Source organism: Setaria italica, chromosome II, assembly GCF_000263155.2.
Source record: "Setaria italica strain Yugu1 chromosome II, Setaria_italica_v2.0, whole genome shotgun sequence".
In the NCBI taxonomy this organism is placed as follows: domain Eukaryota; kingdom Viridiplantae; phylum Streptophyta; class Magnoliopsida; order Poales; family Poaceae; genus Setaria; species Setaria italica.
Window position 1 is genome coordinate 17,361,132 of NC_028451.1, and position 15,279 is coordinate 17,376,410.

At 44.0% G+C, this 15,279-nt stretch overlaps 2 protein-coding genes across 2 annotated transcripts; one reads left to right on the forward strand and one right to left on the reverse strand.

Annotated features, from left to right (window-relative positions):
- Nucleotides 1-2,110: 2,110 nt before the first annotated feature.
- On the reverse strand, nucleotides 2,111-3,349 carry LOC101767383. Its single transcript, XM_004956250.3, has 2 exons — nucleotides 3,174-3,349; nucleotides 2,111-3,017 (listed from the first exon to the last, which is right to left on the reverse strand). Exons 1-2 carry the CDS (start codon nucleotides 3,337-3,339, stop codon nucleotides 2,326-2,328), a joined length of 858 nt encoding a protein of 285 aa, XP_004956307.1. The 5' UTR covers nucleotides 3,340-3,349; the 3' UTR covers nucleotides 2,111-2,325.
- Nucleotides 3,350-10,659: 7,310 nt separating this feature from the next.
- Nucleotides 10,660-15,279, forward strand: LOC101766984 (PI-PLC X domain-containing protein At5g67130). Its single transcript, XM_004956249.4, has 8 exons — nucleotides 10,660-10,934; nucleotides 11,223-11,345; nucleotides 11,432-11,569; nucleotides 11,656-11,754; nucleotides 12,030-12,333; nucleotides 14,098-14,318; nucleotides 14,397-14,483; nucleotides 14,748-15,279. Exons 1-8 carry the CDS (start codon nucleotides 10,851-10,853, stop codon nucleotides 14,970-14,972), a joined length of 1,281 nt encoding a protein of 426 aa, XP_004956306.1. The 5' UTR covers nucleotides 10,660-10,850; the 3' UTR covers nucleotides 14,973-15,279.

The following is a 15,279-nucleotide window of genomic DNA, read 5'->3' on the forward strand; positions in this document are numbered from 1 at the left end:
TCATTCGTTGCAGACGTGACTAGTAACTCCCTGGAAGCGTGTGACCTGGTATTTGTAGGTTTTTTCTGGCGTTGCAAGTAACCCTGATGGCTGCTAACGTCGTTGATGTGGCGCTTTGTTGCTTGCGTCATTGGTCTGAGGGCCATTCATATGCTGCCGAAGCCACGTTAGATAATTTTGAAATTTGAAACAAACATAACTCTTGTTTTCGTTATGGAACTGAATTGTCTTTGAAATCCAAAAGTGTGTTTTTTCATCTGACCAGGCTGGATCTCGTGGTAGATGCCTAGATGATGATCCAGTGCCAATTTCATCTCTAACAATATCTGACCATGACTATATTGAAGATGACATCACAGTGACACAGTTAGTTGGTCATAAGTGGTTTTTACTCGTGTGTAACAGCCCATCACTGTTCTTTGACTGTTTGTAGGACACTGATAAAATATGATATGGACCTGGGCCCAAGATGCTCCAGAATCATAAGTGGTTTTTACTCGTGTGATACCGGAGGAGGAAAAACGACATTATGGCTTACATACCACACGGTTGTGTTTGGCAAACAGAAAATATAGCATACGGATCTCATCTACTGGTTTAACGGTGTTGGGATACTAGGGGTTAAAATTTTAACCCCGTTACATCAGATGTTCGGATGCTAATTAGGAGAACTAAATAATAGCTAATTATAAAACTAATTGCAGAATTCCTAAACTAATTCGCGAGATGAATCTATTAAGCCTAATTAATCCATGATTAGCAAATGGTTACTGTAGCACCACATTGTCAAATCATGGACTAATTAAGCTTAATAGATTCTTCTCACGAATTAGACTCCATCTGTGTAATTAGTTTTTGTAATTAGACTATATTAATACTCCTAATTAGTATTTAAACATCCGATGTGACAGGGCTAAACTTTAGCTCCCTTGAGCCAAACACCCCTAAAAGACTCCTGTCATTAGAACAAAATCGCACTGTATGTGTGCAACACATGGGTAGATTCAGGGGGTGTTTGGATACTAGGTGCTAAACTTTAGCAGTGTCACATCAAATATTCATATGCTAATTAGAAGGACTAAACATGAGCTGATTATAAAACTAATTGCAGAACCCCTGGGCTAATTCGCGAGACAAATCTATTAAGCCTAATTAATCCATCATTAGCAAATGGTTACTGTAGCACCATTTTATCAAATCATGGACTAATTAGGCTTAATAGATTCGTCTCGTGAATTAGACTCCATCTGTGTAATTAGTTTTGTAATTAGTATATGTTTAATGCTCCTAATTAGTATCAAATATTCGATGTGATAAATGCTAAATTTTAGTAGGTGGTATCCAAACGTAATTCGTGATGTTCGTGATGTTCTCGGTCTCCTCGCCTTTCGATCGACAGACAGCTCTCTTGGAAAACGAAATTAGCTTCTGATCATACCTTTTTTTTTTTTGCTAAAAAACAAATCATCTTCATCTGCAAGCAGAATGGGTCTCGTAAAAGTTTCACATTTTGTGTCATCCCTCTGCACATATTTACGTGAGAAATATCCAGAATTTGCATTAAAAGCAAGCTACCTTAGCATTATTGTGAGAAATCCTGATCCACGCTGCATCTGAATCTTCAGTCTTAAAACCACGTACGGCAAGGCAGGAAAACACAACTTATGGTTGCCAGGACAGCCATGTTGCATTCCTCCAGAGTGGTTTAGCAACACTAGACAGCCTATCCAGGGGCCGTGATGATAAGCAAATATGAAATGCAGAAATAAATGGCCAAACATTACCCGAAGCCACCAATGTGTTGTTAGTGCCCAGTCATATACTCCATGAACTGAGCAACCAAAATACCAGGCATTATGTCCCACATTTTTGTGCCAAGAACGAGTAGCTGGTTCCAACAAATAAACGTAGAGTAGAACGGATTCAGAATCGACTGCAGAAAAGTTTTGATTGTAAAAGAACCATGTCAGAACCTTGACATGCTCCTCCAAAGAGGTTCAGCAACCGGCACTATTCATTGATGAATTTGCGATAGCTAACGATGCAAAACTCAAAACTGCATCCTCAGAAGTACAGAAATAAATTACTGAACATATCTGAAGCAACTAAAGCATTTCATATTCCCAGAGCGAGGAGTATATCCAGTTAACATTCTAATGAGACCATGCCAAGGTACATTTGATCGTCCTATCTGATGCAAACCGAGACATCGTAAGCAGGAAACATTCTAGTTCTCACTGACGTACGAATCCATGATCAGAGCAAGGTGAGTTCTGCAGAAGAAGGTGGCTGCCTGAAGCGATCATCATTGAGTCAGAGCTCACCTCACCAGGCATCGTCCGTCGCCACCCTGGCGTTGGCGCGCACGCGCTCGAACGCCTCGACGGGCACCGTGAGCGTCCCGGCGCGCGCGTGCCAGCGGGTGCCGTGCCGCGCTACCTTGCCCGACACGTCCTCGACGGCCTTGAGGAACTCCCTGGCCTGCGCCGGCTCTAGCACCTCCTTGACGGCGACCTCGACGGCGCGCCACCGCAGCTTGTCCGCCCGCCGGGCGGCGCGCGCCATCTTGCACATCTCCTCGGCGGCCGTCTCGGCGACGCCGTCCTTGGTCTTCTCGCACGCAAGCTTCATGGCGTAGGTGGACTGGTACTCGGCCACCTCGCCGTCCAGCGCGGCCTCGCGGGCGCTGAGGCGGCGGGCGGCGGCGGAGAGTGCGTGGCTGGTGCGGGACGGGAGGGACGGGAACAGCGCCGGCAGCAAAGCCAGGAGCATGCAGGACGGGCGGAGGTCCCCGCCGAGCCAGGAGAGTGCGGACACGGCCAGCGGCGGGTCGTCGGGGCGCGCCACCAGGCCGGGGACGTCGCGGGGGCGGACGGGCGGGCCGGCGGCCAGGCGGGAGTAGCGCGCGCGGAGGCGGGCGAGGTCGGCGGTGATGTCCATGGCGGCCGCGCTGTCGCTGTCGCTGGAGTCCGACGACAGAAGGCGACGGTGCGCCATCGGGTCTACGGCGCCGGGCGCTGGCGACCATGGGAAAGCAAGACGGCGAATCAAAGATTAATTCTATTCGACAGAAAGAAACAGCAAGAAGACGGGGAAGGATTCGAGGCCAAGAATCCATGGGGAGAATCAAGAACGCGGAGATTGAAGCCAAGAAAGAGGGGTTAGTTAGTTACAGCAGGGGACGAAGCAGGGGAGGCAGGAGAGGAAGCCCTTCTCCTTCTCCTTCTCCTTGTCCTTCTTGGCGCTCTTGCCCGCACCGCCGCTGCGGTGGTACCCGGCGTCGTAGCCGAAGTAGAAGTCGTCGGCGTCGCCGCCGCCCAGGGGGCTCAGGAACGGCATTGGCCCTGCGCGCGTATAGAGAGAGAGAGAGAGAGAGAGAGAGAGAGAGATGGCCGAGGCAAGGGGTGGGTGGGTTTAATGAAGCCCGGCCGCGAGCCCGCGACCCTTGCCGCCGCGCCGGTGTGGGCGACGAGGCGCGGTGCGTTCCACCTTCCAAGTGGTATTCTGCACCGTCTGATCGTCGGATCCGACGGCTGAGGAATGACACTCAAGGGGAACGTGTATGACAGAGGATAGCACCATGTCCTCCCTCCATCCCGATTTAACTGTCGCTTGGGAACCGGGATTGTGAGGGAAACATAGTTTCCGAGCGACACTTAATAGGGGACAGAGGGAGTAAAGCACATTCATAGTAAAATGCTCAAAATTGATGGGACGCAAAAACTGCAGACCAAAATTGTAAAGAATATCTCCACCAAGGTCATGTTTAGTTTCCTCCAAACTCCCAACTTTGACACTATGCAAGAAGAAGATTCTCCATCACATCAAACTTGCGGTACATGCATGGAGTACTAAATGTAGATGAAATAAAAAACTAATTGCACAGTTTTGTTGTACTTTGCGAGACGAATCTTTTAAGCCTAATTAGTCAATATTTGGACAATAATTCACAAATACAAACGAAACGCTGCAGTTGCGCATTTATGGCAAAATGCCAATTTTGCCACTCCCAAATTGGGAACTAAATAAGGCCCAAATCATGTGAATTCGTGTGTTCTAGACACGACTCAAGATGGGTTATTTATCCTCAGTCACCAATATATTTTTTCTTTCCCTCACCAATAATATTTTTTGTATTTTTTTAACTAGTGTTGCAGCAGATTAAACAGCACCATGAATAGAGTAGAAGGATGAATCCCCTTCATTTAGGCGAGGGAGGTGTGTTTGGTGATCACCAAATTTCTTTTTTTGTAATGGGATCGGATCAATAGCACCTCTTATCACCAAAATGATATTTTTTTTTAGTATTGAGGAGAAGGATGAGTAATCTGGATTTGGGGATATAGTCTTTTAATCTCATCTTGACCACTAACATAAATCTCATCTTGGACTTTATTTGATGGGGAAATGATCTCATCATTACTTCTATTTTTCTCTTCTATTCATGCCAATTCCGGTGCTACCCCCTAGCGGTGTTAACAGGTGTGGAAAATAAGGGAAAATTAGTTTTGTAGCATTGAAAGATCGCGACTTCCGTAAAATATCACTGAAAGATATCAGCCCCCGTAAAATACCACTGAAAGGTGCATATTTTTTTCACCGAAAACTTATTTTGGATACTTTTCAGCACATAACGCGAACATGAAATGACCTTGCTACCCTTAGGTTGAGGACTAAAAGAAAATCAAGTCTCAGGCGGTCGGTCAACCACACACCCGTGACTCGTCACCCTCCCCTCGCACAAGCCCGTCACCCTCCCACCAGCGGCGCCACCCCTCCCCACCACCTGCGACACTAGTACCCATCCGTCCCTGCAAGTGGGTAAGACTAAAACCCTAGCTCGTCCTATCCCTGTTTCACCAACAACAAGAAGGATGGCAGCTTCTGTAGAAACACCAACAAGACCACCAGGCACACCAGTGGGTGGACCAATAACAAGAGGAATAGCAGAACAACTGGATATATCACCAGGAGGCATTACTAGGAGGGTCATCATAAACTAGGCTAGTGTGATCCTGAATCATTTCATTGAACTATTACTGTATGGAAAAGTCATGTATTGAACCTATTTTGAGCATGTGTTGTTTTGCATGTGTTGGACCAGAGCACTAAGTTGGCTATTGCACTAGTATGTGTTTCATTAGTCACTATGTTACGCGTTGGTCAATATTAGTCCATGTGTTGAACCAGAATAATATTTTTCATGTGTTTAGTTAATATTTAGTGCATGTGGTGACTTGTACAATGAGCTTGTGTTGAAATGCTATCAGTTGAGGTCATGTGCTTGTTTCTTATGTTTTTAGTCATCAGGTACCGGATTGGGAGCATTTTAATTCAAGTTAATAGAGCTAATGCTGAAATCTAACAGATTGGTATTTTCAATTTATGTCTTGATATTTTCAGTTCATGTCTTCGCCTTTCAGTGGTGTTTTACGGGGCTGATATCTTTCAGTGCTATTTTACGGAAGTCGCGATCTTTCGATACTACAGAATCAATTTTTTCAAAAGATAATATTGCCCGCATTGACACAATCACTGCAACTGTACTCCTACTTCTGCATAATACAAGCTCTTGTGATTGCGTAAAAAACACTGAAATTAGATCCCGAGAACCAAAATATTAGCAGCAGATTGGAATGGAAGAAAGACAGCAAGATAGACATAACTAACCTCATATAGGGGAAGAAAAGGAACGCCAACCAGCGTATTTACTGTTGCGTTTTTCTTCACGCGGTTGAAAAACATGCATGAGCCGACCAGTCGCGTGGGGTCTACGCAAGCGCTTCGTCCGTGTATCCCAAAGAAATCAATTCCCATATGCGGGCTGGCCTTTTGTAGGAACAAATGCGACGCCGCTCCATCATCGCCGCCTCCACTCGGCCCCCGCCCCAGCAGCTCGCGGAGGATACACTGGCAGTAAACTTAGTATCAATCCTGGTTGGTAGGATGCAAATCTTTCAAAAATTTATTCGGGATAAACCAATCGAGACAAAAGGGGATCTTTTATCCCGGGTCACTCAACCACGACTAAAAACTCTCTTTTATCCCGATTGATAATACCAACCGGGATAAAAAGGATCACTACCAATCGGGATAAAAAGGATCGCCACGCCAGGCGCTGCAAAAAAAAAATCCCAGGGAGCCCCCCACACGCGCACATCACAAGTCACGCCAGGCGGTGTGAGGGATAACCCACGACCTCCAGCCTCGCGCGTAGCTTCCTGCCATCCCACCTACACAGCACATCTGACTATATAGGGGATGCAATCCTTTTGTACTAACTCGTGGGGACCCTTTCATCCCGGTTGAAAACACCAACCGGGATAAAAGACCTCTTTTTATCTCGGTTGGTATTACAAATCGGGATAAAAGAGTTCGAGGGATTTAGTCCTCTTTCAGCCACCCCGTGGGGACCCTTTTATCCCGGTTTGAAACACCAACCGGGATAAAAGACCCCTTTTTATCTCTATTAGTATTACAAATCGGAATAAAAGGTCCTCGACCCTTTTATCCCGGTTGGTGTTTCAAACCGGAATAAAAGGTCTCCCATGGTCTTTTTTTTCCACTAGCCTTTGCAACCGGGATAAAAGGTCCCGGTTGGTGAGCGCCAGTGACCGAGCTTTAGTCTCGGTTGGTGAACCTTTTGTCCCGAGTCAATTTTAAATCGAGATAAAGGGGACGCATGGTAGGTGAGTTCTCTACTAGTCAGTTTCTTGCTAGGCGAGTGAATGATTAGCTGGAATAGTGTTCAATGCTCACCGTGCAAGGCGATCTTCGTTAGATTGAACATTATTCGTCATCAGTAGTACACAAAATTGAACCCCAGATGCCGCTGGCCATCCCTGTCTTGTTCTATCAGTGTCGTCGCTCCTTTAGATCATTGCTCCTCCGTCACCCCCGATCCTCTTCATGTCCACCTTCTAAGCCATCAGCTTTGACTCAAAATGTAATCAATCCACTGCGCCAAATCTTCCCAAATCGAGCCTAACATGATCCATTGATTCCAATGAAAAAAAATAATCCCAAAATGAACAAATCAATACCATCCCATGTTTGAGACGCGAGCAGGCGCGGATGAAGAGGAGGAAGAAGAAAAGGAGAAGGAACTAGATCCCCTTGGGTGCGAAATTCTGAGCACCGAAGTCGGAAGGTAGTATTATCTTTTGCCACACTAGTTAACATCCATTTGAGTTGTGGATGGAGGATTTCTCTATCTTTCGGTGTCATAAAGAGTTCTCTATTAGGTCAAGCATAATCAGTAACTAGTCACACTGCTAAGTAGAAACGAGTATATGCATGCAGTCCTAAGTAACGCTTTTGAAAGAAGAGAACTGCTCTAATGCTCATAAAATAGAATTGATAATACTCCCTCCGGTCTAAATTGTAGGTTGTTTTAGCTTTCTTAATTCATATAGATATTATTATGCATCTAGATATAGTGTATGTGTAGGTGCATAATAATATCTATGAACTTAGAAAAATCAACATGACATACAATTTAGAATGGAGGGAGTAATTAATAAATGCTTTAGGATATGTACTATTTTTTTTTGGAAAAGAGTACTAGAGCAGAACTCTTAGGACCCCTTTGGCAAGGCTTCGACTCCTTGAAACAGCTCCAGCTATGGCTCCAGTGGTTTGTCTGGTGAAGCTGAAGTCATTTTAGAAAACGTTTGGCAAAACGACTTCTCCTATTTTTCATAACTGAATGAAATATGTCATATGTCCAATGTACCCCTAGCTGTTTCACTTTGTTGTACAAATCATTTTGTACTTTTCTTCAATTTATATTGTAATTTCATATGAAATAGAAAATGATTAACATATATAAGTATAGATTAAAGTAATAGTTTCTCTTTTCTCTTTCTTTTTTTCTTTTTCTCTATTTTTCTTTTATTTTTCTGCCTTCTTTTTTTATCCTTTTCTCCCTTCTTTATTGCTCCTTATCTGTTCCTCCTTGGCTCATCCTTTCTTCGGGGCGGCGCTCTCCAGCTCCATCCTCATGATGCTGCTTTTGTTCTGCGCCACACCGTGTCACTCTCTCCGTCCATCCTCATGCGTGCTGGTGTGGCCCGGGCCGCACGAGACATCCGATGCTGTCAGGTGAGGCTAGGTCGCAGAGCCAGGTGCTCGTGCCCACGCCGGGCGACGCGGCCATGCTGGCGCCAGCTGGGGCAGGAACGGGGTGTGAAGCGCCTAGGCCATTCGCCGGTGATCCTCTGGCCGGCTGCATACCGCCACGCTTCCGGTATGATAGGGGGACGAGGGGATGGAGAGGTACAGTGGCATTGCTACTGTAATAGCTGCGAAACTGGAGGAGCAATTTTGTACTCGTGCTTGTGGAGATGGGGAGGAGCTGAGTGGAGCTGCTATTTTAGGCTCCGTCCGCTCAATTCATTTGTGCGAATGGCTCCTTCAGTGCTCCACCCCTGAAGCCATTTTAGATTTGGCCGTTTGGTATGGCTCCTCCTGAAGCTGGTGGTGGAGCTGTTAAAAGAGTGTAGGTACCCTTGGAAGTACATGATATTAGATTCTACGCCCATGAGTTGTATTCATCTACTTAGTAACATGAACAATATCAGATCAAGGCACGATATCGCATACTATTAGCATTTGGCATGATTTGCGGAGAAAAAATTGTTAAAGTTTATTCAAAACTATAGAAAAGAAATAGTATACAGATAGACAAAATCAAGTGAGCACTCATTTTGTGAGTTTTTGAAATGGCGAAGTTTATGGATAAAATGTCCCTACTTTTAGACCATGCCGGTGTCTCAATTTTTGTCAAACAACTATACATGGCCTATTCCAATCAGAGCAAATTTCTTAGTTTCTGTCTGAAAATATTGTAATTTTTCTGCAAAATCATATAGACTGTTTTAAACATACTTCAACCGTTCTATTCCCTATATTTGGAGTCAAACTTCTTAGAGCAACTCCATGAGATTGATTTTCCCCTTTATCTCCCTACGGGGGAATCCCATTTCACAATTTTGGATTTTGAAGATGAATGCTACAACAGATTCCCTTTCCTGTTTCTATCCACGCGCCCACATGTCAGTGAGTAAGGGAGTGTTTGGTTCTTTAGGACCTCCTAAAATTCCTATCACATCGAATGTTTGGATACTAATTAGAAGTGTAAATATAGATTAATTATAAAACCAATTGCACAGATGGAGACTAATTTGTGAGGCGAATCTATTAAGCCTAATTAGTCCATGATTTGATAATATGGTGCAGTAAACATGTGCTAATGATGGATTAATTAGGCTTAATAGATTCGTCTCGTGAATTAGCCTCCATATATATAATTAGTTTTATAATTAGCTCATGTTTAATCCTCCTAATTAACATTGAATATTCGAGGTGCCATGAATTTTAGTCCGAACTAAAGAACTAAGACCCCCCCTAAATCATCTTCTTCCTTCTCTCCCTCGCTTCTCCTCCCGTGGCTGGGGCAACGAAGGTCGCTTGGCTGCTCGCGCGTGTGGGAGGGGCCACAGCACGCTTGACCTGCTCGCCCGTGCCGTGGGAGAAGCCACGGCGGCGCCTGGCTCGCTCGCCCGTGGGCAGGGTGGCAGCGCTCAGGCTGTTTGCCTAGTAGGGGGCAACGCTCAACCCTGCCGTGGCACCGTGCGTTGGAGTGGGTGGCGCGCGAGGAGGGGGGCAAAGGACGGTGGCAAGGGTCGGGACGCCACACGTGGGCGTGGCTTGCAATGGCAGCACGTGACCGGACGGTGCAGAGGGAGGGGTGGTGCGGATCGTGTGGCTAGGAGACCAGGGATCATGCGATTGTGAAAGAATTGATGGAAAGGGAGAAGGGTGATTTCTCCTTTAGAAAGGGGAGAGGGAGGAAGATAAACATAATCGAGAAAAAAATAAAGAGGAATGGAGAATGGAAAGAGAACCTAGATGAGGTTTTTTACCCTCTCAGTCTATTTTATGGCTGAAAAGTGGACAAAGTAAATGGAGAAGGGGATCTTTTGAGGTTGCTCTTAGATAGGACACCGTTTTTATCTTGCACGTCAACTTGACACTAAAAGAAATGAAAACATGGTTCAAGTCGATCATAACAACTAAAACATCTTTGTTTCCACTTTGGATTGTGAATGCTAATTTCAAAAGCTAAAGCAAAACAACCATCTTACTTTTTAAAGTGCTTGTGGGAGTGCAAAGCCTCCTCTACATCTAACTTTAGGTTGCATCCAACCAACAACAGCATATTAATGGTTTGTTTAGTATCGCTCCAATCTATGTTTCTTAGTTCCAATCTATATTTCTACGACGAAGCAGATCTGTCATGAAGCTAAAGCTGCTACGCGAGCAAGGGAATGAAAGGGTTTTGTGTGTGATTGCTGATGGTACCCTTATGGTGTTTACACCCACTCTATGACACCATTTGGTCAAAATTTTATACCACAAAAATATTTACAGATGCTTATGTAAAAATTTACGGATGCTTACGTAAAGATTTACGTGTGTACATAAAACACGACAATGGCACGCGGAAGTTCGTATACAAAGATAGTATCTTTCTGGAAAAATTCGTCCCCTAAAAAGAAAAGCCGCCCATGGACACGCTACTTGGTCTGCCATCATCTGTGTGATCACAAACTCTGACGGGCAGCAGCAGCAACGATGAGAAAGCGTGTTGACGGTTCTGACCCCCAAAGCCAAACATTACCTCTGCGAGCTCGTCTTTGCTTTGCTTTGCTTTCCTGCTCACCACCAAACCACAGGTACTATAATCAACAGCCGTCAGCAGATCACTCGCTCTCACACTGATCACTCCTGTCCTCTGAAAAAGGCGGAGAGGGTAGGGGAGTGAGGTGGTTTGGTGGCCGCAGCTGATGGCGCCGCCGCTGCTCCCCTCCTCCGTGCTCCTCTTGCTCCACATCGCGCTGCTGCTACTCGTCGTCCCCTGCTCCGCCCAGGTACCGCCCTCTCTCCCTCCCTCGTAACTAGCCCGCCTGCGGTCTGATTCTTGCTGCGGTCTCAGTTTCTTGGGTGTGCCTATCCGTGGGTGGCTCGTGTAAAAATTCTTGCCCGGTTCGATCTGATCCTTACGACTCAGTTCTTGTTAGACGTTTTTTGGTTCTTGCTATAATTGGAGCGCGATTAGTTATTCGGGGTGCCTTTTTTTTGCTAAACTTGCGACCAGAATTCACTTCACCGCTGGGCATCAGTGAATGAACGATTCGTGCGGTTCTTGTTCCGATCAGGTTGGGGATTCGTGCTCCTCCGCGCGCGACTGCGGCACGGGCCTGTACTGCGGCAACTGCCCCGCCTCCGGCAGGACCAAGCCCTCCTGCATCAGGGACCTCGCGATCCAGCCCACCTCCATTGTAACCCACCGCACCCCCCTGTTCCGCCTCTTCCTCTGTAGCTTCTCTTCGTCCTGATACAAATGGGGATTTCGCTTCTTGTCCAGGTGAAGGGGCTGCCCTTCAACAGGTACTCATGGCTCGTCACCCACAATTCCTTCTCCATCCTCGGGGAGCCGTCGCGCACCGGGGTGGAGAGGGTCACGTTCTACAATCAGGAGGACTCCGTCACCAACCAATTGAGGGTATGTTCTGGATCTTTACGAGCAGATTAAGTATGTCTGGGAAGAGAGTGTAACCGATTAAGCAATTGATGTGGAGGTGCTTGCAGAATGGCGTCAGGGGACTAATGCTTGATATGTATGACTTCAACAATGATGTATGGCTTTGCCACTCCCTGCAAGGGCAATGCTACAACTTCACTGCTTTCGTAAGTTTATTCCTTGTAGATACTTACTGGTTCATCGCCCATCTCATAATTCTGTAACTCCATGTTCGGACTCAGGACTAGTGTTTGTTTATTGTTTTCATTATTAATCTTGATTTCCCCCAATTTTGGATGAGAACACCTCCTGGAAGAATTCAATTGGTCTGAATAAATGTAGGAAATGATAGTTTATTTCTTTGTCCCTAAATTTATCTGCAACTCTGAAAGATGTTACACGGGCTCCAAAACTAAAATGTTCAACTTAAATTTGATGTTAGGTACCAGCAGTTGAGACACTAAAAGAGGTGGAAGCATTTCTCTCTGAGAATCCCTCGGAGATTGTAACAATATTTATCGAGGATTATGTTCGTTCACCGATGGGACTGAGCAAGGTCTTTACTGCTGCTGACTTGATGAAGTATTGGTACCCCATCTCGGAAATGCCAACTAATGGTAAGGACTGGCCAAGTGTCACAGATATGGTTGCAAAGAACCACAGGTTGCTGGTGTTTACTTCTGATTCTTCAAAGGAGGCTAGTGAAGGAATAGCTTACCAATGGAGCTATTTGATAGAGAATGAGTGTAAGTATGACTATCTGTGCTCTACTAAGATATAGTTACACATGGCTTCCTGTATATTGTTAGATAGTGATGACCAAATAGAAAGCACTTCAGTTACAATATGTACTACCATATCTTCCTAGTTCAGAATTGAGACTAGTTTACTACAAAGATGAGTATGACCAATTTGGAACCAAAACTAGTGAGTGTTGAGTGACTTCATTGTTTCCCTCTGGGTTTTGATGTTCATAAATAACCAGCAGTTACTTTAGAATTGGAAGAAAAACTGCTTTGAATGTTAGATTTGTTTCAACATAACCAACATATTGTTTTTAGTACTGACATGTACTTAGGTTTCTCAGTTTCTACTAATTTTGAATAATTTTAATTTGTTTCTTAGGATGATACGATCTGAAAATGTACATGACATAAGACTGTACACGTGAATGTTGCCATTGTGAATTGATACCTAATATACCTAAAGTATGCCTTGGAACAATTGTGTTACCCCTAATATTGAACTTGAAATTTTTATTATTGTTTTGTGCATAATGATTAGTCAAAATGTAAAAAATATCTGAAGTTCACACAGTGCTGTACTTGTTCAGTTCGATTCGAATACTATGGCAGCTCAAATATATTATGTATTTAAACTGTAAAAATCTCTTGCTGATTGCAACCAAATCATGCGATCTTTTGTGTCAATGTTACTATGATGCAGTGCAATATCCTGTGCTGAATTTGTGTTAACGATATATGCTGCCATTTTGCTAGTATAGGAAGTATTTTCCTATACTAGCAAAATGGCAGCATATATGGTTTACACAAATGCATATATCGTTAACACAAATGCATTGGATCTGCTATAGCTTCGCAAATGCATTTTTTATAAAGTTTTATGTAATCTGTAGATTCATGCTTGAATATTGATGTACACTAAATTATAATCTTTTTGGAATGTCGTCTTTCCTACTAGTACACATAGCAAAGCTGAGTCGGAGTGGAATCATCTGCAAAAGTGCAATTGGCAGATTTCCTTCCTCCTATTGTTTTGGTGGCTACGTATCCATATGGTTTTAGAGTTTAAGAAACCTATTAGTTATACTGATTTCAAGGGAAAATGGGTTGACTACTTTCAAAATGCAAGTTTCGGATGTTCCTATCATTTATTTCAGAACATGGTATCTAGTCTAAAATGTGTAGCAATCTCATCAATATGTTATGCTCCTTCTTAAACAAGACATAACCAATAACAGTGAACAAGATTAATTGTTGTATAGTCGTACAAATGAGATTGCTTGAAGTTCTGAATAATCGTATCTGCAGTCTAAATTCTAAGAATCACTAAAGTAAATGCACAGCTTCCTGTCTTGTTCTGTTAACATTGGTCAAGATTTTTCGGACTGGTAACCATGTTATGCACACTAGCAATACACATATCTTATGGCTAAATAAGAAAAGAAATTAACTAGAAAATGTCCTTGCACAATCTTAATTGCACATACTTCACCCGATGCAATCTGGTTAAAAATAGACACAAATTTGTTTTGATCTCAGGAACGCGATTGTGGCTTTATTTACCGCAACACAAGATTTGAGGTTAGAAATTGTATTCCTAACCAAGAGGCTAGATTATGCCTTAGACTGACCTGGTGACCATCTATGAATTTGCCATCTGAAAAATGAAATATTAATAGCCCTGGTAACTATTACTCAACTATAAGGTATCTGCAATAGACTTCTCTTCTGCCAAAATTCTCATTTCATTTCTTGTGGTCATGGCAGCTGGAGATCCAGGGATTGTGCCTGGTTCTTGTCCAAACAGAAAGGAATCACAGCCACTGAACTCAAGATCTGCATCTCTATTTCTGCAAAATTACTTCCCCACGATGCCTGTACAGAATGAAGCATGTAAAGAGAATTCTGGGCTACCACAAATGGCCCAAGCTTGCTATGCTGCAGCTGGAAATAGAATCCCCAACTTCATAGCTGTGAATTTCTACATGGTAATATTTGATTCCCACAGTTACAAACGAGATATGTCTTCTTGTGGAATAAAAAGTTTCTTACTGTGCTCTCTGCAGCGAAGTGATGGTGGTGGTGTTTTTGATGTTCAAGACAGAATCAATGGCATCACATTATGTGGTTGCAACACCATTGCTGCTTGCCAGGTAATTATAAAGTTGCAGTTGTAATGCTGACCACTTTCTGCACTAGGGTTAGTTTGTTCTCCATGATCATTAGCACCGGCCTGACATTTCTGGGAGGACGGAGGACCATAAAGCATTCTCTTTTGGAGCATACGAGTTTTGTCATATCCCTTTTTTTTTTCAGAATACGCAGGAGAGCTGCGTATCTTTTCATTAAGAAGAGAATATACCTTTTTTTTCAGACTGGTGTTTTTCATCAATGTCCTCACCAATGAATATCTGCAGGCTGGGGCACCAATGGGCGCATGCAAGGACACTGGGGCACCTAATCGGACTCCGTCATCATCATCGTCATCCTCCTCCTCTGTAGATGGAAACATCTATTCGGGAACTATAGAATTCAAGACCCATCCGACTGCTGATGCCAGCACTACATCCATGCGGAGTAGTTTTGTTCTTCTGCTAAGCCTGGTGTTGACTGTAAAGCTGGTTGCATCTTTCATGCATTAGTTTCTTTTTCAAACTTTTCCACGGTTTTTTTATAGAAGAAATTGATATCAGTGTTTGAAGTGAGCTTGTCTCTCTATTCAGATGACAGTTAGCACCTTACTAGCTTTATAGTCTAGAGTTGAGAGGGGGGGAGTAGATGACGTTTGGATCAATGTTAATAGAAGAATGAGTAGCAATCTTACTCTGTTCACCCAAAAATATTACAAACAAACCGATGGGTCATGTTCCTGCTGCTAGTGTCATATGCAGATGTGTGTTATGTTGCCAAGTTGCATGGAGTACTACGAAGAAAATATCTAGAATTTTA